Source organism: Neodiprion fabricii, chromosome 5 (assembly GCF_021155785.1).
Source record: "Neodiprion fabricii isolate iyNeoFabr1 chromosome 5, iyNeoFabr1.1, whole genome shotgun sequence".
NCBI lineage: Eukaryota > Metazoa > Arthropoda > Insecta > Hymenoptera > Diprionidae > Neodiprion > Neodiprion fabricii.
Genome location: NC_060243.1, coordinates 4653610 through 4681572, shown reverse-complemented (window position 1 = coordinate 4681572; position 27963 = coordinate 4653610). Strand labels below are relative to the sequence as shown.

At 41.1% G+C, this 27963-nt stretch overlaps 1 protein-coding gene across 1 annotated transcript in view; it reads right to left on the bottom strand.

Annotated features, from left to right (window-relative positions):
- Positions 1–12645: 12645 nt before the first annotated feature.
- The window catches only part of LOC124182168 (matrix metalloproteinase-2-like), a 153876-nt gene continuing 138558 nt past the window's right edge, over positions 12646–27963 (bottom strand). The window contains exons 7-10 of the mRNA XM_046569089.1: positions 16440–16810; positions 15890–16188; positions 15676–15779; positions 12646–15157 (exon numbers count right to left, since the gene is read on the bottom strand). Of these exons, the coding sequence (XP_046425045.1) occupies positions 14907–15157; positions 15676–15779; positions 15890–16188; positions 16440–16810 (1025 nt within the window). The 3' untranslated portion in view covers positions 12646–14906. The remainder of the gene's footprint in view (positions 15158–15675; positions 15780–15889; positions 16189–16439; positions 16811–27963) is intronic.

Below are 27963 nucleotides of genomic sequence, written 5' to 3'. Positions count from 1 at the left end.
CAAAAATACAAAGGGGTTAGCCTTCCTTTTTTTTTGACCAAAAAATCTTTCGTCTCCGAATTGATTTGTATGACCCTTTCCCGACCAATTGGACCCCCAGGAACTCGGAAAACGCAGCGAAAAGAGCGTGGGACCAACAGGAGAGAAATTACGAAGGAAAAAGCATCTGCTGAAAAATGTCGAAAACACAGGTTTTCGTTTTTTGGCTGTAACTTTTGATGCGTTGATCGCAGCGTATTCAGACTGCGCCCAATCGATTTCTCTCGCAAAATTACGTCGGAATAGTGCCAGAAAGAATTTATTCCAGCACTTTTCAAAATCGCGAAAATTTTCGCCAAAAATACAAAGGGGTTAACCTTCCTTTTTTTTTGACCGAAAAATCTTTCGTCTCCGAATTGATTTGTATGACCCTTTCCCGACCAATTGGACCCCCAGGAACTCGGAAAACGCAGCGAAAAGAGCGTGGGACCAACAGGAGAGAAATTACGAAGGAAAAAGCACCTGCTGAAAAATGTCGAAAACACAGGTTTTCGTTTTTTGGCTGTAACTTTTGATGCGTTGATCGCAGCGTATTCAGACTGCGCCCAATCGATTTCTCTCGCAAAATTACGTCGGAATAGTGCCAGAAAGAATTTATTCCAGCACTTTTCAAAATCGCGAAAATTTTCGCCAAAAACACAAAGGGGTTAACCTTCCTTTTTTTTTGACCAAAAAATCTTTCGTCTCCGAATTGATTTGTATGACCCTTTCCCGACCAATTGGACCCCCAGGAACTCGGAAAACGCAGCGAAAAGAGCGTGGGACCAACAGGAGAGAAATTACGCAGGAAAAAGCACCTGCTGAAAAATGTCGAAAACACAGGTTTTCGTTTTTTGGCTGTAACTTTTGATGCGTTGATCGCAGCGTATTCAGACTGCGCCCAATCGATTTCTCTCGCAAAATTACGTCGGAATAGTGCCAGAAAGAATTTATTCCAGCACTTTTCAAAATCGCGAAAATTTTCGCAAAAAATACAAAGGGGTTAACCTTCCTTTTTTTTTGACCAAAAAATCTTTCGTCTCCGAATTGATTTGTATGACCCTTTCCCGACCAATTGGACCCCCAGGAACTCGGAAAACGCAGCGAAAAGAGCGTGGGACCAACAGGAGAGAAATAACGCAGGAAAAAGCACCTGCTGAAAAATGTCGAAAACACAGGTTTTCGTTTTTTGGCTGTAACTTTTGATGCGTTGATCGCAGCGTATTCAGACTGCGCCCAATCGATTTCTCTCGCAAAATTACGTCGGTATAGTGCCAGAAAGGATTTATTCCAGCACTTTTCAAAATCGCGAAAATTTTCGCCAAAAATACAAAGGGGTTAACCTTCCTTTTTTTTTGACCAAAAAATCTTTCGTCTCCGAATTGATTTGTATGACCCTTTTCCGACCAATTGGACCCCCAGGAACTCGGAAAACGCAGCGAAAAGAGCGTGGGACCAACAGGAGAGAAATTACGAAGGAAAAAGCACCTGCTGAAAAATGTCGAAAACACGGGTTTTCGTTTTTTGGCTGTAACTTTTGATGCGTTGATCGCAGCGTATTCAGACTGCGCCCAATCGATTTCTCTCGCAAAATTACGTCGGAATAGTGCCAGAAAGAATTTATTCCAGCACTTTTCAAAATCGCGAAAATTTTCGCCAAAAATACAAAGGGGTTAACCTTCCTTTTTTTTTGACCGAAAAATCTTTCGTCTCCGAATTGATTTGTATGACCCTTTCCCGACCAATTGGACCCCCAGGAACTCGGAAAACGCAGCGAAAAGAGCGTGGGATCAACAGGAGAGAAATTACGAAGGAAAAAGCACCTGCTGAAAAATGTCGAAAACACAGGTTTTCGTTTTTTGGCTGTAACTTTTGATGCGTTGATCGCAGCGTATTCAGACTGCGCCCAATCGATTTCTCTCGCAAAATTACGTCGGAATAGTGCCAGAAAGAATTTATTCCAGCACTTTTCAAAATCGCGAAAATTTTCGCCAAAAATACAAAGGGGTTAACCTTCCTTTTTTTTTGACCAAAAAATCTTTCGTCTCCGAATTGATTTGTATGACCCTTTCCCGACCAATTGGACCCCCAGGAACTCGGAAAACGCAGCGAAAAGAGCGTGGGACCAACAGGAGAGAAATTACGAAGGAAAAAGCACCTGCTGAAAAATGTCGAAAACACAGGTTTTCGTTTTTTGGCTGTAACTTTTGATGCGTTGATCGCAGCGTATTCAGACTGCGCCCAATCGATTTCTCTCGCAAAATTACGTCGGAATAGTGCCAGAAAGAATTTATTCCAGCACTTTTCAAAATCGCGAAAATTTTCGCCAAAAACACAAAGGGGTTAACCTTCCTTTTTTTTTGACCAAAAAATCTTTCGTCTCCGAATTGATTTGTATGACCCTTTCCCGACCAATTGGACCCCCAGGAACTCGGAAAACGCAGCGAACAGAGCGTGGGACCAACAGGAGAGAAATTACGAAGGAAAAAGCACCTGCTGAAAAATGTCGAAAACACAGGTTTTCGTTTTTTGGCTGTAACTTTTGATGCGTTGATCGCAGCGTATTCAGACTGCGCCCAATCGATTTCTCTCGCAAAATTACGTCGGAATAGTGCCAGAAAGAATTTATTCCAGCACTTTTCAAAATCGCGAAAATTTTCGCCAAAAATACAAAGGGGTTAAACCTTCCTTTTTTTTTGACCAAAAAATCTTTCGTCTCCGAATTGATTTGTATGACCCTTTCCCGACCAATTGGACCCCCAGGAACTCGGAAAACGCAGCGAAAAGAGCGTGGGACCAACAGGAGAGAAATTACGAAGGAAAAAGCACCTGCTGAAAAATGTCGAAAACACAGGTTTTCGTTTTTTGGCTGTAACTTTTGATGCGTTGATCGCAGCGTATTCAGACTGCGCCCAATCGATTTCTCTCGCAAAATTACGTCGGAATAGTGCCAGAAAGAATTTATTCCAGCACTTTTCAAAATCGCGAAAATTTTCGCCAAAAATACAAAGGGGTTAACCTTCCTTTTTTTTTGACCAAAAAATCTTTCGTCTCCGAATTGATTTGTATGACCCTTTCCCGACCAATTGGACCCCCAGGAACTCGGAAAACGCAGCGAAAAGAGCGTGGGACCAACAGGAGAGAAATTACGAAGGAAAAAGCACCTGCTGAAAAATGTCGAAAACACAGGTTTTCGTTTTTTGGCTGTAACTTTTGATGCGTTGATCGCAGCGTATTCAGACTGCGCCCAATCGATTTCTCTCGCAAAATTACGTCGGAATAGTGCCAGAAAGAATTTATTCCAGCACTTTTCAAAATCGCGAAAATTTTCGCCAATAATACAAAGGGGTTAACCTTCCTTTTTTTTTGACCAAAAAATCTTTCGTCTCCGAATTGATTTGTATGACCCTTTCCCGACCAATTGGACCCCCAGGAACTCGGAAAACGCAGCGAAAAGAGCGTGGGACCAACAGGAGAGAAATTACGCAGGAAAAAGCACCTGCTGAAAAATGTCGAAAACACAGGTTTTCGTTTTTTGGCTGTAACTTTTGATGCGTTGATCGCAGCGTATTCAGACTGCGCCCAATCGATTTCTCTCGCAAAATTACGTCGGAATAGTGCCAGAAAGAATTTATTCCAGCACTTTTCAAAATCGCGAAACCTTTCGCCAAAAATACAAAGGGGTTAACCTTCCTTTTTTTTTGACCAAAAAATCTTTCGTCTCCGAATTGATTTGTATGACCCTTTCCCGACCAATTGGACCCCCAGGAACTCGGAAAACGCAGCGAAAAGAGCGTGGGACCAACAGGAGAGAAATTACGCAGGAAAAAGCACCTGCTGAAAAATGTCGAAAACACAGGTTTTCGTTTTTAGGCTGTAACTTTTGATGCGTTGATCGCAGCGTATTCAGACTGCGCCCAATCGATTTCTCTCGCAAAATTACGTCGGAATAGTGCCAGAAAGAATTTATTCCAGCACTTTTCAAAATCGCGAAAATTTTCGCCAAAAATACAAAGGGGTTAACCTTCCTTTTTTTTTGACCAAAAAATCTCTCGTCTCCGAATTGATTTGTATGACCCTTTCCCGACCAATTGGACCCCCAGGAACTCGGAAAACGCAGCGAAAAGAGCGTGGGACCAACAGGAGAGAAATTACGAAGGAAAAAGCACCTGCTGAAAAATGTCGAAAACACAGGTTTTCGTTGTTTGGCTGTAACTTTTGATGCGTTGATCGCAGCGTATTCAGACTGCGCCCAATCGATTTCTCTCGCAAAATTACGTCGGAATAGCGCCAGAAAGAATTTATTTCAGCACTTTTCAAAATCGCGAAAATTTTCGCCAAAAATACAAAGGGGTTAACCTTCCTTTTTTTTTGACCAAAAAATCTCTCGTCTCCGAATTGATTTGTATGACCCTTTCCCGACCAATTGGACCCCCAGGAACTCGGAAAACGCAGCGAAAAGAGCGTGGGACCAACAGGAGAGAAATTACGCAGGAAAAAGCACCTGCTGAAAAATGTCGAAAACACAGGTTTTCGTTTTTTGGCTGTAACTTTTGATGCGTTGATCGCAGCGTATTCAGACTGCGCCCAATCGATTTCTCTCGCAAAATTACGTCGGAATAGCGCCAGAAAGAATTTATTCCAGCACTTTTCAGAATCGCGAGAATTTTCGCCAAAAATACAAAGGGGTTAACCTTCCTTTTTTTTTGACCAAAAAATCTTTCGTCTCCGAATTGATTTGTATGACCCTTTCCCGACCAATTGGACCCCCAGGAACTCGGAAAACGCAGCGAACAGAGCGTGGGACCAACAGGAGAGAAATCACGAAGGAAAAAGCACCTGCTGAAAAATGTCGAAAACACAGGTTTTCGTTTTTTGGCTGTAACTTTTGATGCGTTGATCGCAGCGTATTCAGACTGCGCCCAATCGATTTCTCTCGCAAAATTACGTCGGAATAGTGCCAGAAAGAATTTATTCCAGCACTTTTCAAAATCGCGAAAATTTTCGCCAAAAATACAAAGGGGTTAACCTTCCTTTTTTTTTGACCAAAAAATCTTTCGTCTCCGAATTGATTTGTATGACCCTTTCCCGACCAATTGGACCCCCAGGAACTCGGAAAACGCAGCGAAAAGAGCGTGGGACCAACAGGAGAGAAATTACGCAGGAAAAAGCACCTGCTGAAAAATGTCGAAAACACAGGTTTTCGTTTTTAGGCTGTAACTTTTGATGCGTTGATCGCAGCGTATTCAGACTGCGCCCAATCGATTTCTCTCGCAAAATTACGTCGGAATAGTGCCAGAAAGAATTTATTCCAGCACTTTTCAAAATCGCGAAAATTTTCGCCAAAAATACAAAGGGGTTAACCTTCCTTTTTTTTTGACCAAAAAATCTCTCGTCTCCGAATTGATTTGTATGACCCTTTCCCGACCAATTGGACCCCCAGGAACTCGGAAAACGCAGCGAAAAGAGCGTGGGACCAACAGGAGAGAAATTACGAAGGAAAAAGCACCTGCTGAAAAATGTCGAAAACACAGGTTTTCGTTGTTTGGCTGTAACTTTTGATGCGTTGATCGCAGCGTATTCAGACTGCGCCCAATCGATTTCTCTCGCAAAATTACGTCGGAATAGCGCCAGAAAGAATTTATTTCAGCACTTTTCAAAATCGCGAAAATTTTCGCCAAAAATACAAAGGGGTTAACCTTCCTTTTTTTTTGACCAAAAAATCTCTCGTCTCCGAATTGATTTGTATGACCCTTTCCCGACCAATTGGACCCCCAGGAACTCGGAAAACGCAGCGAAAAGAGCGTGGGACCAACAGGAGAGAAATTACGCAGGAAAAAGCACCTGCTGAAAAATGTCGAAAACACAGGTTTTCGTTTTTTGGCTGTAACTTTTGATGCGTTGATCGCAGCGTATTCAGACTGCGCCCAATCGATTTCTCTCGCAAAATTACGTCGGAATAGCGCCAGAAAGAATTTATTCCAGCACTTTTCAGAATCGCGAGAATTTTCGCCAAAAATACAAAGGGGTTAACCTTCCTTTTTTTTTGACCAAAAAATCTTTCGTCTCCGAATTGATTTGTATGACCCTTTCCCGACCAATTGGACCCCCAGGAACTCGGAAAACGCAGCGAACAGAGCGTGGGACCAACAGGAGAGAAATCACGAAGGAAAAAGCACCTGCTGAAAAATGTCGAAAACACAGGTTTTCGTTTTTTGGCTGTAACTTTTGATGCGTTGATCGCAGCGTATTCAGACTGCGCCCAATCGATTTCTCTCGCAAAATTACGTCGGAATAGTGCCAGAAAGAATTTATTCCAGCACTTTTCAAAATCGCGAAAATTTTCGCCAAAAATACAAAGGGGTTAACCTTCCTTTTTTTTTGACCAAAAAATCTTTCGTCTCCGAATTGATTTGTATGACCCTTTCCCGACCAATTGGACCCCCAGGAACTCGGAAAACGCAGCGAAAAGAGCGTGGGACCAACAGGAGAGAAATTACGAAGGAAAAAGCACCTGCTGAAAAATGTCGAAAACACAGGTTTTCGTTTTTTGGCTGTAACTTTTGATGCGTTGATCGCAGCGTATTCAGACTGCGCCCAATCGATTTCTCTCGCAAAATTACGTCGGAATAGTGCCAGAAAGAATTTATTCCAGCACTTTTCAAAATCGCGAGAATTTTCGCCAAAAATACAAAGGGGTTAACCTTCCTTTTTTTTTGACCAAAAAATCTTTCGTCTCCGAATTGATTTGTATGACCCTTTCCCGACCAATTGGACCCCCAGGAACTCGGAAAACGCAGCGAAAAGAGCGTGGGACCAACAGGAGAGAAATTACGAAGGAAAAAGCACCTGCTGAAAAATGTCGAAAACACAGGTTTTCGTTTTTTGGCTGTAACTTTTGATGCGTTGATCGCAGCGTATTCAGACTGCGCCCAATCGATTTCTCTCGCAAAATTACGTCGGAATAGTGCCAGAAAGAATTTATTCCAGCACTTTTCAAAATCGCGAAAATTTTCGCCAAAAATACAAAGGGGTTAACCTTCCTTTTTTTTTGACCAAAAAATCTTTCGTCTCCGAATTGATTTGTATGACCCTTTCCCGACCAATTGGACCCCCAGGAACTCGGAAAACGCAGCGAAAAGAGCGTGGGACCAACAGGAGAGAAATTACGAAGGAAAAAGCACCTGCTGAAAAATGTCGAAAACACAGGTTTTCGTTTTTTGGCTGTAACTTTTGATGCGTTGATCGCAGCGTATTCAGACTGCGCCCAATCGATTTCTCTCGCAAAATTACGTCGGAATAGTGCCAGAAAGAATTTATTCCAGCACTTTTCAAAATCGCGAGAATTTTCGCCAAAAATACAAAGGGGTTAACCTTCCTTTTTTTTTGACCAAAAAATCTTTCGTCTCCGAATTGATTTGTATGACCCTTTCCCGACCAATTGGACCCCCAGGAACTCGGAAAACGCAGCGAAAAGAGCGTGGGACCAACAGGAGAGAAATTACGAAGGAAAAAGCACCTGCTGAAAAATGTCGAAAACACAGGTTTTCGTTTTTTGGCTGTAACTTTTGATGCGTTGATCGCAGCGTATTCAGACTGCGCCCAATCGATTTCTCTCGCAAAATTACGTCGGAATAGTGCCAGAAAGAATTTATTCCAGCACTTTTCAAAATCGCGAAAATTTTCGCCAAAAATACAAAGGGGTTAACCTTCCTTTTTTTTTGACCAAAAAATCTTTCGTCTCCGAATTGATTTGTATGACCCTTTCCCGACCAATTGGACCCCCAGGAACTCGGAAAACGCAGCGAAAAGAGCGTGGGACCAACAGGAGAGAAATTACGAAGGAAAAAGCACCTGCTGAAAAATGTCGAAAACACAGGTTTTCGTTTTTTGGCTGTAACTTTTGATGCGTTGATCGCAGCGTATTCAGACTGCGCCCAATCGATTTCTCTCGCAAAATTACGTCGGAATAGTGCCAGAAAGAATTTATTCCAGCACTTTTCAAAATCGCGAGAATTTTCGCCAAAAATACAAAGGGGTTAACCTTCCTTTTTTTTTGACCAAAAAATCTTTCGTCTCCGAATTGATTTGTATGACCCTTTCCCGACCAATTGGACCCCCAGGAACTCGGAAAACGCAGCGAAAAGAGCGTGGGACCAACAGGAGAGAAATTACGAAGGAAAAAGCACCTGCTGAAAAATGTCGAAAACACAGGTTTTCGTTTTTTGGCTGTAACTTTTGATGCGTTGATCGCAGCGTATTCAGACTGCGCCCAATCGATTTCTCTCGCAAAATTACGTCGGAATAGTGCCAGAAAGAATTTATTCCAGCACTTTTCAAAATCGCGAAAATTTTCGCCAAAAATACAAAGGGGTTAACCTTCCTTTTTTTTTGACCAAAAAATCTTTCGTCTCCGAATTGATTTGTATGACCCTTTCCCGACCAATTGGACCCCCAGGAACTCGGAAAACGCAGCGAAAAGAGCGTGGGACCAACAGGAGAGAAATTACGAAGGAAAAAGCACCTGCTGAAAAATGTCGAAAACACAGGTTTTCGTTTTTTGGCTGTAACTTTTGATGCGTTGATCGCAGCGTATTCAGACTGCGCCCAATCGATTTCTCTCGCAAAATTACGTCGGAATAGTGCCAGAGAGAATTTATTCCAGCACTTTTCAAAATCGCGAGAATTTTCGCCAAAAATACAAAGGGGTTAACCTTCCTTTTTTTTTGACCAAAAAATCTTTCGTCTCCGAATTGATTTGTATGACCCTTTCCCGACCAATTGGACCCCCAGGAACTCGGAAAACGCAGCGAAAAGAGCGTGGGACCAACAGGAGAGAAATTACGAAGGAAAAAGCACCTGCTGAAAAATGTCGAAAACACAGGTTTTCGTTTTTTGGCTGTAACTTTTGATGCGTTGATCGCAGCGTATTCAGACTGCGCCGCATCGATTTCTCTCGCAAAATTACGTCGGAATAGTACCAGAAAGAATTTATTCCAGCACTTTTCAAAATCGCGAAAATTTTCGCCAAAAATACAAAGGGGTTAACCTTCCTTTTTTTTTGACCAAAAAATCTTTCGTCTCCGAATTGATTTGTATGACCCTTTCCCGACCAATTGGACCCCCAGGAACTCGGAAAACGCAGCGAAAAGAGCGTGGGACCAACAGGAGAGAAATTACGAAGGAAAAAGCACCTGCTGAAAAATGTCGAAAACACAGGTTTTCGTTTTTTGGCTGTAACTTTTGATGCGTTGATCGCAGCGTATTCAGACTGCGCCCAATCGATTTCTCTCGCAAAATTACGTCGGAATAGTGCCAGAAAGAATTTATTCCAGCACTTTTCAAAATCGCGAAAATTTTCGCCAAAAATACAAAGGGGTTAACCTTCCTTTTTTTTTGACCAAAAAATCTTTCGTCTCCGAATTGATTTGTATGACCCTTTCCCGACCAATTGGACCCCCAGGAACTCGGAAAACGCAGCGAAAAGAGCGTGGGACCAACAGGAGAGAAATTACGAAGGAAAAAGCACCTGCTGAAAAATGTCGAAAACACAGGTTTTCGTTTTTTGGCTGTAACTTTTGATGCGTTGATCGCAGCGTATTCAGACTGCGCCCAATCGATTTCTCTCGCAAAATTACGTCGGAATAGTGCCAGAAAGAATTTATTCCAGCACTTTTCAAAATCGCGAGAATTTTCGCCAAAAATACAAAGAGGTTAACCTTCCTTTTTTTTTGACCAAAAAATCTTTCGTCTCCGAATTGATTTGTATGACCCTTTCCCGACCAATTGGACCCCCAGGAACTCGGAAAACGCAGCGAAAAGAGCGTGGGACCAACAGGAGAGAAATTACGAAGGAAAAAGCACCTGCTGAAAAATGTCGAAAACACGGGTTTTCGTTTTTTGGCTGTAACTTTTGATGCGTTGATCGCAGCGTATTCAGACTGCGCCGCATCGATTTCTCTCGCAAAATTACGTCGGAATAGTACCAGAAAGAATTTATTCCAGCACTTTTCAAAATCGCGAAAATTTTCGCCAAAAATACAAAGGGGTTAACCTTCCTTTTTTTTTGACCAAAAAATCTTTCGTCTCCGAATTGATTTGTATGACCCTTTCCCGACCAATTGGACCCCCAGGAACTCGGAAAACGCAGCGAAAAGAGCGTGGGACCAACAGGAGAGAAATTACGAAGGAAAAAGCACCTGCTGAAAAATGTCGAAAACACGGGTTTTCGTTTTTTGGCTGTAACTTTTGATGCGTTGATCGCAGCGTATTCAGACTGCGCCCAATCGATTTCTCTCGCAAAATTACGTCGGAATAGCGCCAGAAAGAATTTATTCCAGCACTTTTCAAAATCGCGAGAATTTTCGCCAAAAATACAAAGGGGTTAACCTTCCTTTTTTTTTGACCAAAAAATCTTTCGTCTCCGAATTGATTTGTATGACCCTTTCCCGACCAATTGGACCCCCAGGAACTCGGAAAACGCAGCGAAAAGAGCGTGGGACCAACAGGAGAGAAATTACGAAGGAAAAAGCACCTGCTGAAAAATGTCGAAAACACGGGTTTTCGTTTTTTGGCTGTAACTTTTGATGCGTTGATCGCAGCGTATTCAGACTGCGCCCAATCGATTTCTCTCGCAAAATTACGTCGGAATAGTGCCAGAAAGAATTTATTCCAGCACTTTTCAAAATCGCGAAAATTTTCGCCAAAAATACAAAGGGGTTAACCTTCCTTTTTTTTTGACCAAAAAATCTTTCGTCTCCGAATTGATTTGTATGACCCTTTCCCGACCAATTGGACCCCCAGGAACTCGGAAAACGCAGCGAAAAGAGCGTGGGACCAACAGGAGAGAAATTACGCAGGAAAAAGCACCTGCTGAAAAATGTCGAAAACACAGGTTTTCGTTTTTTGGCTGTAACTTTTGATGCGTTGATCGCAGCGTATTCAGACTGCGCCCAATCGATTTCTCTCGCAAAATTACGTCGGAATAGTGCCAGAAAGAATTTATTCCAGCACTTTTCAAAATCGCGAAAATTTTCGCCAAAAATACAAAGGGGTTAACCTTCCTTTTTTTTTGACCAAAAAATCTTTCGTCTCCGAATTGATTTGTATGACCCTTTCCCGACCAATTGGACCCCCAGGAACTCGGAAAACGCAGCGAAAAGAGCGTGGGACCAACAGGAGAGAAATTACGAAGGAAAAAGCACCTGCTGAAAAATGTCGAAAACACGGGTTTTCGTTTTTTGGCTGTAACTTTTGATGCGTTGATCGCAGCGTATTCAGACTGCGCCCAATCGATTTCTCTCGCAAAATTACGTCGGAATAGTGCCAGAAAGAATTTATTCCAGCACTTTTCAAAATCGCGAAAATTTTCGCCAAAAATACAAAGGGGTTAACCTTCCTTTTTTTTTGACCAAAAAATCTTTCGTCTCCGAATTGATTTGTATGACCCTTTCCCGACCAATTGGACCCCCAGGAACTCGGAAAACGCAGCGAAAAGAGCGTGGGACCAACAGGAGAGAAATTACGCAGGAAAAAGCACCTGCTGAAAAATGTCGAAAACACAGGTTTTCGTTTTTTGGCTGTAACTTTTGATGCGTTGATCGCAGCGTATTCAGACTGCGCCCAATCGATTTCTCTCGCAAAATTACGTCGGAATAGTGCCAGAAAGAATTTATTCCAGCACTTTTCAAAATCGCGAAAATTTTCGCAAAAAATACAAAGGGGTTAACCTTCCTTTTTTTTTGACCAAAAAATCTTTCGTCTCCGAATTGATTTGTATGACCCTTTCCCGACCAATTGGACCCCCAGGAACTCGGAAAACGCAGCGAAAAGAGCGTGGGACCAACAGGAGAGAAATTACGCAGGAAAAAGCACCTGCTGAAAAATGTCGAAAACACAGGTTTTCGTTTTTTGGCTGTAACTTTTGATGCGTTGATCGCAGCGTATTCAGACTGCGCCCAATCGATTTCTCTCGCAAAATTACGTCGGTATAGTGCCAGAAAGGATTTATTCCAGCACTTTTCAAAATCGCGAAAATTTTCGCCAAAAATACAAAGGGGTTAACCTTCCTTTTTTTTTGACCAAAAAATCTTTCGTCTCAGAATTGATCTGCATGACCCTTTCCCGATAATGCTCAAGACTATTCCTGCTATTGTGGTCCCAAGATTTACGATTCAGTAGCCTACGCAACTCAAATGATAACGCAACACGAATCACGTTCAATATGTCTTCAGGAAACTATGACAACAGTCCGAAATTACGCAGCAGAATTTTGTATCATTGCCTATGCTTCTTCAATTACTCGTCTTCAGAGGAGCACTAACCTGCGACGAAACGAGTTTCGCACACAAGATCCGTCAGGATGACTGTCTAATATTTTCCTGTCTCATGGCAACCTCTCCACTGGCTCAATGAGATTTTCATTGAAATTTCACAATTTTTTTCGTCATCGATTTTGCTACGAAATGTGGCGACTACTAAATGACAACCTAACTGACCACGTCACATCCAGATATCAGCTCACAGTTATGTTTCATATTATCCTTTTCATTATTCGTCAGATTTGTAGGGTGTAGAAGAAAGGAGGAAAGTCATCTCTTACGTTAATCAGAATGAATAAAATTCGAATACACGAAATTACATTTTATTCTTGTATATACATATATATATATATCAGAATAATAAAATACAATATAGTAAGTATGTTACGTTCAGATTTGGTATAACTGTAATTCAACCACTGCTTGAATCAATGTTCATTCAAATATTTCGTCCCTCTCAGTTCGTACTTCTCATAAATACCTTCTGTTCGGTAGAAGTGGAACGACGAAAATGGCTCAGGCATGTAAGGCTTCGGGATTTTTGTATAAATTATCTTATTCACATCGATGAAGGCCATTTCTTTTCTCTGGTATTACACATAATATAGTTATACATGGATTACCATGGTTTTAGTAAATGAATGCAAAACTTATGTTGATTTCTCCCGGAAGGTTAGCACATATTTATGTGGTATGAGATCGTTATCACGTATTATTTATTATCCCTTTGAAACGGATTTCCTGGTTATTCGGAATCGGTCAGTGGATGTAATATTGAAATTATGATTGTCATGTATTCAATTAATCTCTTAATGTTGTAGACGGATCAGATACCACCGTTGATAACCCATTAAATTTGACATCACCGCAATAGGTTTTATTTGTATAGTATAAAGTTAGCACATATAAATATTCTACCTATTCTCTCAGATTATATAAATATCACAGTTATACAACTGATAGAACTATGTAAGTATTCACTTAGTAAAATTGTATCGTTTCTCTTCAATTCCAGAAGTAGATTACCAATAATATTATCCGCAATTGATAAACCTTGGTATTATTATTAACCTCGTTTAAATAAATTCAACTTTATTCTACTCTGACTAAAACCGTTTGATGAACGAAAATGTAAACACCCTTTAACTGCAGCAATTCCATAAAAGTGTCAAAATATAATTAAACCATGTATAGAAAAACACAAATTATCTAAAACTGCTTCGTTTTCACACGTCTTCATACAGTACCGAGTTGTCGTTCATTGAATTCTTGGTAGTGTCATATTTTAGAATTCGTACAGGTAGACACTCTCTCTTCAAAATTTCGTACGGATTACAAAAAGGCCTCAGGTTTCACTAAATTGTCATCATTTTTTAACTTGGTTCAGTCAAATCGTCTTCCCGATTGTGCAAGCATCATGAAATTTTTATTGTGATGAATTGATCAAGATCAAAAAAACAAAACCAACGGGGGGGGGGAGGGATTTTTGACTGAGATAATAAATTTTATAAACTTGTTCAATGTTGTATCAGTATTGCACTGCCATATGGTCGTTACGTTCTTGGATTTCGCAACCGTTAGCATATCTATATATATATTTGTATAAATATAAATACAAGTTAAATATAAAAAGTATATGAATCAAAAAGTCATTAAAAAGTAATATGAAATAAAATAAAATAATAATAATAATAATAATAATAATAAGTAACTGTCTGGTACAAGGAAAATTACAGCTATTACCTGACACTATACGATAAATTGTCCTAGATTATATGTTACGTATAATTAACTATGGTATACAAAAATGAGTATAAATCAAAGTCAGAGAATGGTAGTTTGATCGAATACAGTTGAACGGCATGGATAATGATTATGCATATTGATTTGACGTCACAATTGAATTCGACCGAATAAAAAGTATTGGTCGTTCTCTTATACGTAAATATTATGATAATTCTCGCAACTAACCGTCATTTTCAAAATATCTTTCGGTCAACTGCATAAAATTTGCAAGTTCTTACTAAACGTGCACGCCCATCCAGTAGAAAAATGTTAAAAAATAGGTAATTCATTTTCCGGTACGTAACAAAAAACATTGCAAGCTAACGCATTGGTATCTAATCCTCTATCCGAATGGAAGAAAAAAAGAGAATAGGTAAATTCTCACATGTATTGTTCTTACTAGTTTTTCGTTCATATGGCAGTGTAAGTGTGCAGTGCACGTACAAAACATTCAGACATATTTCACGTGGTATGTGAGCGAAAGCTATAGTGGGCGGATCAATTCATAGCTCTATTGTGCAACGGAAAATCCGAAATTATACCCTTCAGCTTTCGTCAATAATTCAATTAACAATCAGGGGTGCAGACGGCGAATTAAGCAGCTGTTCGAATTTTATTCGATAGGTTTGATTATACCCGAGATATGAAAATTGTGCGTGTACGTGTGCTTGTGTGTGTGTGTGTGTGTATGTGTGTGTTATTCGAATGTACGAGAAAATCGTATACATTCCGTATCGGGATAGGGATTTTTTTTTCTTTCTTTTAATGCATAAATTCGTTCTACTATAACCTCAGGATAACGGCACAGATGAATACGAAGCCGTAAAGCGTTGCAACAGTTTGCGTACTCGAATTAACAGCCGTAATCCTGTCCTTCTGCGGCAAATTGCTGTTCTCATCCTCATCCTCATCTTCGTACACCCTTGGACAGTTCATCCAAACCGGGGCTGAGAGTGTCTGTCTTTCTTTCTTCACCCTCATCCGAAGATCGTCAAACTCCCAGAATCCCTTCCCTTTGAAGAAATACGTTTTAGCTGAAACCAATAATCCATCCATAAATACACTTTACGCAAAGTACACGAAGTCACTGAGGCGAGAGTATAAAACTAAAATATGTATTCCTGCATTATGAAATTAATAAAGTCATGTCTCAACGCAACTTGCGGTTATGAAAAATAAATCTCATCTGCGTACTCCGATTGTATCAATTTTTTACATTTATTTATTCTATTTCTTTTGCCCTCTTCTCCCGCATATGCCGGCCGTATATTATACAGCATATTGAGGAACTTTGCCAATAATTCATAAAAAAAAAAAAAACACCGCTTCAACTCTAACGCCTTGCAGTTTATAATGCCACGGAATCGTCAATACGTCTGTGCGATTGTAGGAATTATTTAAATACAAAAAAATAATAGAATAAAAATAAAAAAAAAATGAAACGAAAATGGTAGAATTGAAATCTCCTGGTCAAGTAACGTCGTTGAGACTTATTTAAGCTGAAAAATGATAAAAGATAATGAAGTAGTAATGAGAGAATCAGCACACTGACCGTTCTTCGCTTGGAAAACGGCATCTATGTTGGGACTGACCCCGGCAAACATGGCCATGTCTCTTGGGTAATCCAATTCGACCTTTTTGGCGGCCTCGTCGAATCTAAAACAGACAAGAAAGAAAGAAATAAAGATTCTTGCAAATAACATTGCAATTATTCGCATCGACGAACGGAGAGAAAGGATAATTAATTATCTGTCGCATAAGTTTACCTCCAGTACAGGTGTCCGCTGAAGAAATAGGTCTGCTGATTGTATCCCCATATCATAGCACCGTCGATCTTGGTCAACTGGGCTGGAAGTCCAAGGTCGGTAAGTGGCCTCGGATAGCCATTCTCCTGCTGGCTTCCGCTGAAAACGTAATAGTGCCTGCCGACGAAGAAGACGATCTTCTTGTCGGGCCGCTCGTAGACGGCATCGACGTGGTGAATGTTCTGAGTGAATTTGAAGAAACGAGTTATCTCGGCCGGAAATCCAGGCATGAGACCTTTGTCCGAAACCCTCCAAAAGTACTGGAACGAAAATTAGCGAAATCATCACACCGAACAATAAATAACGGAGAAGGAAACAATTTTTACAAAATAGGATAATCGGATTTCAGGTCGTCGGAATAAATTCGCACCTCGTGTATTATGTTACCATAAATACAACGTGAGTTGAATTTACGTCTCATCTAGAACGAACTATTACCTAGATGAATATAAATTTCTTCCAAATACTATGCGATAATGCCAACGATTTCGCACAATGTCAGGGCACTCACCCGATCCTTAAAGATGAATATCTCGTTTCTGATGACGCTGATGGCGTCGTAGCTCGTGTCGCAGGTCTTGGGGATGGAATTGTCCGTCCGTGGATGGTATCTTGGATTGTTGTCCGGCCTCTGTTTCGTAGGTGTTTCAGGACGGTGAATCCTGTGGTTTGGTTTCTCCGGACGTCGTCCCCACGGTTCCTTCGGGTAATCGTACGGCCGCGTTGGCCATACTGGGCGGGTTGGCCACGTTGGCCGTGTTCTCCAGGGCCTTATCGTCGTGGTAGTCGTGGTGGTAGGTTGTGGCCGAGGCCTAGGCCTCGGCCAGGTCCTATCCTGAGTTCCAGGATTGTAGGGACCCCAAAGCCTATCTTGGGGAGAGCCTGCAACGAGGAAATTTCAGTAAAAATGTGTATATTTTAAACGAAAAAGAGAGGGTTTAGGGGTGAGATAGAGGACTCCTGCGTTTAAGGAGATTTCGATTTATCTATTTGAAAGCAATTTGGATGGGGTGACGGTCAAGTTTCAAAAAAAACCAAAACAAGAACCACCCTGACATCCCCATAGAATTATCTGTGGTGAAAAACGACATTTCGCAATGCGGTCGAAGGCACGAATGGTGTTGTAGAGTGATAAGCGGAGAGTGCTGAGTACAGCAAGTGCGAGTAGAGCCTCTGGTTAAAAACATTGAAGCGTTTTATGCCGCTCCACGCGCAACCTTCTCGAAAGCTTCCGAATCCTCTGTATCCACGGTTTGTATACTCGAGGCCCTTTCGGTTCAAGACGTGATTCAGGCGACGCGAGACCGGAACGAACGTCGCCATTACAGCTGTGTACAAATTGGTGTACACTCTGTGTATGAATAAATATGTATGACACAGAATGAGTGAGTGAGTGAGAGAGAGAGAGAGAGAGAGCGATAAAGTAGAAACGATGGTTTATTCATCCGTAGGAACGGGAAGGCGATAAAGTGGTTCTGCGACAAAAGTCGCGTTGAGGCGAGTTCGCGTTGAAATTTTAAATTCTCTACCAGTTGTTGAAAGTTCTTTCACATCCCGTATTCCAAAGCCCCTCGGCTGTGTCTCGCATTACTTTGGAACCGTATTTTTCAGCCTGCATCGCGGGCAATTTGCGACCAACTATTGCATAAATCTGTAACATAATTCGCCCGAGGTACTAAATTGACACGTTTGTCCTCTCGCATCTCATTCGTACAACCTGAAGTGCGGAATATCGGAAAGTACGTTTTTACACACCGGCAGATCTCAGTTTCCCGTTTTTCCTAGAATAATCACTCCGTGCGAAAATATATATATATCCATCTCCTACATTTTCTACTGGCTTTTCATATTTCCTTCTCCAGCTTCCGATGCTGCTGCACTTCAGTTCGCATCAACCGAGCGCAGTTCTCTGTCACTCCTCGTCTTCGTCACGCTTACGGTACGTTCCTGATAATTAACGGAATCAACCGATGATCAAAGACTCGGTGCTTCTGCTGCTGCGTTTCTACCACATCGTGCTATATCGACCTAGCTTGTCTATAATGAGCACCGTAAAAGCGATGAGAAACCGCGCTCTCTGGAAAAATTTTCAAGCATGCGACGAGTAGAGAAGTGTAACTTATACCATACCACTGCACACATCGAGTGTAGACCATGTGTAGTAAATATTTTCATCGAAAGAAATAAAGGTGTATATTTTTCGTCTAGGGGTAACCCTCGAAAAATTTTGTGCAACTCAGATCTGAGAAGGGTATGAAAAAAAAAAAAAAAACGTCATTCAACACTTTTAAAAATTTCTCGATTTTGAAGAGAAAAACGGAACTAAAGCTAGAGGAGAAATAAAAAAAACTCGTCGGTTTTATAAATGTTTCCTGCAAGTTTACAGATCTGCTGCGGCCAGATCGACGAGATTAAAACCCCATGATGGCGTGCAGCTGGCAGCTGGTATAAAACAAAGGAATCTGCACTTATGAGGTTGTGCACATTGTGCGGTGGCATAAAGTTCGGGGCATTGTATTGTGTCTAGATGCACCGGGTACGTTGCCCTAATGATGGTGGAGGAGGATGAGGAGGGGGGATAATTACAAACGAAGTTGCATGCCGCGTCGAGTTTCCTGCGACTTACAATATAATCCGAATCCCGTTCTCGTTTCTATTTCGCATAAAGGTCTACCCGTATGTACAGAGAAAGGTGGTTAATAAAGCGGATTATCGCGTCCTGTTATTTTCCCCGTCGTTCGATAATTTATACCGTATACCAAAGAGTGGTGGAATATGTAAAGTAAATCCGAAGAGAGGTGGTAAAGGGGAGGGGGGGGGGGGGGGGAGCGGCGAGCTTTGTTCGCGATGCAAAGAGAGAATTATACGGGGAACACAATAGTGGTATGATGAATTTCGTTATAAGCCCCTCGAAAAGTATAATGAACATTTTATTATTGGCTAATCTAATTGCGAGCCCGGAGAACCGAATAATCGTTAATCAGTAAACCATGTAGATCAGCGTATCGGTTTTCCATGCATCTCTTTCTCTCTCTCTCTCTCTCTCTCCCCCGACCTCTCTCCTTCCGGCACTCCGCCCCTCATCGCTATATCCCAACAATTTACCTACGAATTGATACATGTTTTCAAACGAAACGTTATACTGTGCATAGATACACAGCTGCAGATATTTCAACCTGTAATCTAGATTTACGTCACGTCCGTCCCGTACATTGTACGTACAGAAATATTATATATACGATATATGTATGTATATATGTATATATTTAAATATATAACCAGGCGTATCTGTATTATACACACCTTGTATACACATATACACCGCATACATGCATTGAATCAATTTAATATCCAGCTGTACGTATAACGTAAAAGAAAGAAAAAAAAAAAAAAAAAAAAAAACCAACTAGAGACTTTGCCAATTTTTACCAATACATACGTAGAATAAATCTGCACGTAAAAATGTCCCGCAAGTAATTCGAAGTGCGAATAAATTTCTATAAAATTCATCGCCAATAAAAACTATAATCTGCGTTTGGTTATTGTTTTTTTCTTTTATATTCTTATTGAACAAAAATTGACGAATCAGTGGATGAACTTCGTTAGCTTCTCACGACGATTGGTACTTTAGGATACCTTGGTGGAAAACAAAAAAAAAAAAAGTTCCCAACGACGGAAAATACGAGCTGGCGTAAATTGCGTGAATCGCGATAGTTAGCGAATTGTTACGATTCGGCAGGAAATAACGACCGTTTGGGTTAATTGTGGAACTGCACGACGGCATTGCCTATCTCCAATCAAAGGGACACCCATATCGGCAATTTAATAACCTTGCAGATTTGCCGCTGTGGAATTCCAGGGTATGGCAGGGATGCGGAGAGCTTCTCACACATTTATACAACTTAGGACTGTACGGATCTGGCAGGTGCGTATAACAATGGTAATGGTGGAAACCGGAGGTCCGGTCGTTTCGAAACTACTCGAGGCCCGTGATGCAATGCGCGGATGCGCCGTGCCGTGTGATAATTTGCTGAATGTTAATAGCAACAACAACACGGTAATAACAAACCGAGTACGGTAACGAGCCCGGCGGGGAAATTAGCGCTAATTAATGGGCGGTAGATGGATGCGGTTTCGGGTACGAGGGGCTTCGCCGTTTGGCCGTTTCGCCGTTTCGTCGTTTCGCCGTTTCGCTGCTCGATTGCCGCCTGCAGGGGTCGAACCGATTCGACCTAATACACTGTTACATTGCTATCGCGCCCATTTCGCACCCCGCACACGCCGAACAATTTCCAAATTCGTATCCCTGCCGCGCCAAGTTTACTTGTAAACTTCCCACCGTGAATAATTAATTTCCCTTGAGGATTCAGCCTCGCTAAGCGCAAATTAACGGGGAAAATCTAATTGGCGTGCGACGTATATGTTTACTCGAGAAAAAAAGGAAAACTTGTTAGTAACGATACAAGGTTCAAACTGTAAGTAAAATTCTTCTGACATGTATTTATCGATATACACTGAGAGAAATTCTTGGTTCCGGTTACCGCTCGGTCCTTGACTATTTTCATTTTTTACCACAATCGAAAAATATAGTTCCAGGTAGAAAATGAAAATTAGTTTTCTAGCCGTTACCGGAAAGTCTAGTATCCGTTACTATTCTTTCTCATCACGATCACTGTTGCTAGATTTTCTTACAACTGTTGCGAAAATTTAATGATCAATAAAAATATTTTATTTGTGTCTAATAAACGAATGAATCAGAGGTGTATAGCAAACTTGTACAAATAAAATTTTGAACATTAATTATTTTTAATAATTTATTCATATATTCATTAATTCCCAAAATCAAAATACGCCTTTCTCGTATATAAATGTTCATTTTCGAACTTAATTCGACAATATGTTGTCGCAACTGGTATTTTCTTTAAACACCAACAGTTCTTTGCTTTCACTTGGCTTTTACTTTTCATTATTGATGTACAAGAAGGTTCCATAGTTTATTGGTAAAAAAGAAGGTAGATATTTTAATGACCGATTTTTTCAGCTTCTTTTCCAGCTCTTTCGACGCGCTTCATGTTAAATAATAACGCACGACGGCACATCTCCAAGGTGGTAAACCACCACCCTGCACACTTATTTCTTTTATACTTTTAAAAAGTTTACTATTCTCGAGTTAATGGCAGTCGCTTTTCCTCTCTACGTCATACGATCGTATAAGAAGGAAAAATCCATTGTTTTCCTTCTTTTTCTTCTACCAATGTTTCTTTGCGTCCACGTTTTTGTCGAGCCAATTAAAGGCGAAGCTGAGAGGAGAGCCGCTTCTTCGTATATATATATATATATATATATATATATATATATATATATATATATATATTATACCGTCGACGTACAGAGCGAACGAGAATGTTGAAATGAAAGAGAAATATTTAGAAAATATTTCCTCGTTACGTGAGTATAATGTGCCGCCTTGATCGGTACGAGTGAAAAAAAAAAATACGAGATAAAATATTGCGCGAGAGAGAAATTTGTGTTTTTTTTTTTAATCTCATTATTTTTATTCTTTTTTTTTTTTCTCTTTTACATGCGACAAGATCCTGAACCGAGAAAATTTCTTGAAAGTATTATTATTGAGGGGACGAAGATTTTAGAGTCGAAATATACGCGACGTTGAAACGCGATTTTTCATCCGGTTTTTCAAAGTTCGTCTATAAATTCCGACGCCGAAGAACGTTGAAAGAAATTGTGAAAGATATAAGTGCACGTATAAATCGAGGACAGAATATCCGAATCGTATGAAAATCCATAAAACGATTCCGGGAATCACTTGCAATTTTTCAAAAGGTTACGAGTTGCGGTCGCCGTTTTAGCCATAAGCCGGAAGTCGTAGTGGGTGGTAGAAGAATATCGCGTTTCAACGAGACGGAGGGGGGAGGAGGGATGATGCGAAATTGTTCCCCAGCATTGTTGTATACGTCCAGAGATGTTGGGAGAGAAAAGGTAGGCAATAAATATGTATGAAATTAGCGAGAGACGAAAAAGGCCTGAATAAAAATTGAGAAAAACCGATTCCTTTACCGAAGGACGGAGGGAGGGAAGGGGACGGGGTGTTTTTCTTCAAGACGGACCGAAATAACCGGGTATAATATCTGGAATAAAAGAAATCCAAGAGGTGTTCGAATCCGCTGGGCTGAGAGAGCTGGAAAGGGTGTGAAATTTTTCACGAAATAATCAGGGGAGCGTTAAAGTTAGGGGATAAGGAGAACGAGGATCGTGTGTTCGAGAACTCGATTTTACCTGCCAATTACGAACGGGAGGTTTTATTTGCCACGGATAGATTTGAGGAACGAGGCCACAGCTGAGAAGAGACGCGGATGAAGAGGAGAAGGAGAAACTTAACTACGGGTATTAAACCACTCGTCAGCGAAATTCGATTATGAAGTTAAAGTGACACAAAGTATCTCTCATCGACCGCTGCGGGGCTGCAGATTCGCGAGAGGAAAATTCCAATTCGCGACTGGAGGAAATTTTAAGTTTTTAATCTCATCGATTGTAATATTCCGTTAACAAAACTTTGGGCAGGTTTTGAACAAAAGTTTTTTTATTTTTTTTTTTTCCAGGACTCCGCAAATAGAATTAAGGAGATAAGGAGCAATTGCTTTTTTTTTTAAATAAAACACCATTTACTTGTTCTCCCGTATTTTTCAAATTCGATCGATAATTTGTTCGATTCAAATAAGACGCACTTTAATAATATAATGAAATTTACAAAGATCAATGCGATGGTCGTTTGGTTAAATTTCTCTCTTCTAACAACGAGTAAATATATCGGCTAAGAAGTATTTAAATAATTCTAATCGTTTCGAATCCCAGTAATATTTACTCGATTCGAATAAAAATTCTTAAATTTGATTAAATTTTATTCCATCGTATGAACCGATTTGAACAACCATCGAATTGATCTCGGTGAATTTGTTAAACTCTATAGTAGATTTTATTCAAATGAAGCGGATCGTTGATCGAATAAACGAAATCAGTCGGAATAAGTGAATCTATTCGCTTTGTATGAGAGCAATTTTTGTTTTCCGCTGTAGGCGGTCCATTTCGGATATTGGGTATCAGGATAAGAGGAGAAGGTTCTCCGCTAACAAAGCCATTCTCATCGGGTCGCGGCACGTGGAATAAAACCCGCAGGCACGTTTCCGGGCTGAAAAAGGTCGCTCGAAAGGTGCGACCCTCGGGACTTTTGGTCGGTCGTGTAGATTATGCATCGTTCGGGGTATCGATTCCTCCGTAAAAAAGGTAAGAGGACGAAAATAGAGGATGCAATTTCCGCCCCCTCGACCCTAGAACGTGGAAATCAAGACGGAACCGGGTCTCGCTGTATACTCAACGAATCCGACGTAGTTCCTCAATTCCAATTCGGCTAATAACGCCAATTGAAAATATATACGTGCGAAGAGGCTTCGCTAAGAAATACGCGAAGCGTGAAAAATTCGTTTCAATTCTCGCAATTAATTAATTCGTTAACTTCGAGTTTCCCAAAGAGCGATATATATACCTGATACACGAAATTGCTGCGATGCTGGAAACGGTTTTTATTAAATCGCGTAAGAATTAAGGTTAATCAAAAGGAAGGAAGAAAGATAGAAGAGTAAAAAGTGAAAAAAAAAATAAATAAATAAAATAAAATAAAAACCAACAAAAAATGCAAATGAAACGAATCCGACGGCTAGTCGGCGCAAATTCCCGAGGTATCTGCCGATCCCCAAGGATCGAGACTCAAGGAGCGTCTGCTGCTCCGCTTATCGCGCTCTTTTTTGGGGGATGGAAAAGAAGGAGGAGAGAAAGACAGGGCCGGAAAGTTCAACTCGAGAAGTTTAACCACCGAAACGAATAAAACCGAATGGTAGGGGTGGAGATGAGGAGGGAAAAAATAAACAAACAAGTATAAGTAAAATAAAAAAACGCTGATACACATACCGAGACTCGAGGCAAATCCCTGGCAGTGCCACTTATATATATACATATACATATATATACGTGGGCTGCGTTAGCGATTTCCACCCCCCTTCCTTTCATGCATACCGCATACGGAGTAGAAACAGATATTTTCCTTGGGAAAATTCCTAATATATATATATATACATGTATAATATATCCGTATCATTTTCTTATCGTTTCTCGACTTCCGTTCGAATCGCAGCCAGCTATCGTTTCGAATTCTATGGGCTAACACAGGCGCGCTTCGACTTCCTATTACGAGAGAATACTCGGAACGCGTGGGCGCTGTTCTGCATTATTACTGTTGTTTGTGTTGCTTTTATAACGATGTGTACCTGTATCATGATATGCATATAAGTATACGTTTTACCGAGAAGCGACAAACTCGCCTACTGGTTTCATATTTCCTGCTGCTGCTGCTGCTGTTGGCGACGAGATTAACTCGTGAAAACAAACGAACCTTGTAAACTGAATTATACCGGCGCGGAGAGAAAGAAAGTAATAACGAAAGCGTGGAACAAACAAATTCGGAATGACCGTGTGCCAAGTAGGTACGTGCCTTGTTATGTACAGGGTGTAGAAAACGTGCAAAAGTCTCGGCGCTAGCAGCAGCGGGACAAAAAGATTCTTTGTTTTATTTATTTTTTTATTTTTTTTGTTTCTCTCTTTCTCTCTCTTTCTCTCCTTGCCCAGAATATAATCCGCTGCCGAAAAGCTGAGTCAGTTTTGATAAGGAAAAAGCGAGAGAAAAGATCACGTATACCATACACGTTGACAGAGGTGAGCGAAAGAATAAAACCGTGTGTTTCTCGGTGTGGTAGAGTGAAATTACAGCGAAGACGATGAGATGTAAGATATCCATTTTCTCTGCAGCTAGCTGAATTGCTGAAATTTTTCGCAAGCCTTTTAGAGTGTTACAAAAGCTTCTTGGCGTATATTCGTAAATTCTGCAATATTATGTTTTCTAAAACATATCGGTGAGCAAAAAATAAATAAATAAAAAACACGCACACACACACGCACACAAAATATTGCGTTATCCATCGTTTCTGTTTTCATCACTCTCTTTCGTAAAAATCAGAACACCGGTAGCGATTTATTCAAGAAGAAATCCGGCGAGTTTCCTCGATTTGAGTTACGACAGCGAGAGATTTTGAAAAAACTGGTATTCGCAGGAATATTTGCAATGTCAGCACAGGCATTATGACCGAGTGGTTGAACACGCGTGTTATATGCATACACGCGTACTAAGTTTACATAGGGAGGAAACGTGGGTGAAATAGGTATGTAACTGCGCATACCTGCGTTTGAAAACAAACGGAGCGGTAAAAAAAAGAAACCAACTGAAAAACATTCTCACAAGTGTGTGGGCGTCGAACGTGTGTGGCCCACGATAGTGGCGAAGAGAGAATGGCAAAAGGAGAGAGAGACGGAGGGGGGAAAAAGGGAAAAAGAGAATATAAGAGGGAGAGAGAGGAGGGGGAGTTATAACGGCGTAGCGAAACGGAAACCCTCTTCGCAACCGGAGCGCAAATATAACGATAAAACTAAGGCAGTCGACGACTGTGGGATAAATAATTGCCGGGTTGACCTCGCTGCTTTAATGAAAACGAACAGACGAACGAAACGAAGTTAAACGAACGAGAGAATACCAAGTCTGAAACGAAGCCCGGAGCAGTAGCCCTGCACACTTTTGCATTTGAATAACAAAACACCCCGGAAGCTTTAATGCCTCGAGTTTCACCGCCGCACCAACGAAACGCCGGATTCCGCCTGCGGAACGCGGTTTTAAATACGCGAAACGGTTCATCGTTCGATGGGGAAAATCCGCGAGGAAATGACCCTTTCGGAAGCTGAAACACCGGCGATTTGATCGCGTTTTTGGGTGTGTGTTTTTTATTTATTTATTTTTATTTTATTTTTTCAAGGCGTTGTTGGGTTGTCGTTTTGTCCGGGAGAAAACCGCGACCCGTTCAACCCCTGAAATCGGACACCGGAATGTATACGGTCGTCTTTTCCGGCCGATGGTGCGACGAAGTGACTCGAGCTCATGAATAACAACCAACGGGTCTGAAATAATTACGTCGTCTCACGGTTGGGAGATTTCGTATTACAACTTTCTTGGGGAGGCGCAAGATCAGCATAAGTTCGATGAGAATCTGTTAGTTAAGGTTATCCTGCGCGTAAATTCTCAAATCTTTCGTAAGGATTGAAGGGAAAAGTTTTGCGGAAAAGGAAAAGGGCCGGGGTAGGAAGATTTACAAGACGGCCGATCGATCGGCTCGTCATCTTATCGGTCGAAGGGCGTTGCAGAAAATATAAGCCAGATTGCGGTGAACTTGATTAAAAGTGACAAACTTTGAAATTGGCTGCCGCCACCGTCGTCGCCGCGGTACAGCATAATATAATTGGAGGAAAATCCTTCGGCATGAAATGGAACTGGAGTATAACCGCGTAGCGTCGCAGCTACGCGACGGCGGAGAAACGACAAGTAAAATACCTTGTCGAACAGCAACTATGGCCATTAAGAGAAGTGGAAAAGTTTACCGAGGCACTCGGGGAAAGTTTTTGCCAGGAAATAAGCTGCTCCCTCCTCAAGTTTAAACTCTGTGCACGGTATTTGGTAAGGTAGTACGGTGGACCCCGAGTCCCAGTCGCGAAGTACGAATAGGTATACGATTTCAATTACGTCATTCGTACGATCCCATACGAACAGGCTAAATACATCGGGACGTCGGCACGTGGGTATACGATTGATAATAATGCTCGGGTGATTCGTTTTCGTCGTCGATTTATCACTGCAAATACGTACACACGTACAATAAGTTGCAGGTCCTGCAAATAGCACAAAAGCTCGGCGGGGAGAAAGCACGGACAATAAGTCAAGAGACACGAAGGTCCAATGGGGGTTAGAATGACTTTGTTCCGCGGACCCTTTCATCCGGCATCGCAAGTCTCGAACCTTATTGTTCACGCCTCGTGTCTGCAGTAGCAATTCGAACTTGTCCCTTACGGTGTAGGTATACGTATACGTATACATATATATATATATATATATATATATATAAGGTAAAGGAGGCGTCAAGTTCGCAGAAATCATATTCCATCACGCCTCCTCCATTGTAAACCAAAGACTTGAACGCGAGGTAAAATTTCCACGAGATATTCCCAACGACTAATCGTACGTTTCATTGCTGACAGCTTTTCAGGGACGGTGTTTGATATTCTAAATTTCAACAGTTCCGAAAGCGACAAATTCCCAATTTTTTTCGTCGAGCGAAACTTGCGAGTAAAGAAATCAAACTTTGGCGAAACATCAAAGGTTCGAAAGGACAAAGTGCCGAAAGGGCGTAACTCTGACAAGTCAAGGTTCCGAAAGTGCGAAAGTGAGGATATTTAAAATCCGAAACATCGAAGTTCTGTGAGTTTCTGGTTTGGTGAAAAAATTCCACCACTTTGATGTTACTTCCTTTCGGATCTTTCATATTTTTACATTCGGAATCCTGATATTTCTGATTCTCTGTACGAGTATATTTTAACTTTCGGAATTCTACTCTATCAAAGCTTTATTTTTCGGAATGTTCCTTTACAGGAACCTTACTTTCCAGAACTTTGCCGAATCGTAACTTCAATTGTCGGAATCTCGCGTTTCGAAACTTTGATCCGTCGGGTTTCCTACCACTCGAAACTCTGTTGTTTCTTCAAAGTTTGATTTCTTTACTTCAAGTTTCGCCACCAAATAATTCGGATTTAGGCGCTCTCGGAACTTCCAGCCCCGCCCCGCTTTTGATACGTGCGATCGTGAATTGTTGTCTGCGGTGAAGAAAATAAGAAAATAAAAAACTAGAAAAAAAAAAAAAGAAATAAATAAATAAAAAAATCTATCCGCGATATAAATCACACGACTCGTTGCCAGAGGTAGAGAATCACGCCCTGATATTACGTCCTACCCGATTGTGAGTTGGAATTTGTAGCGCGCTGTAGCATTCGGCTAAATTCTCGCTCAGCTCGGTCCGACGGATTTAACGAAGACA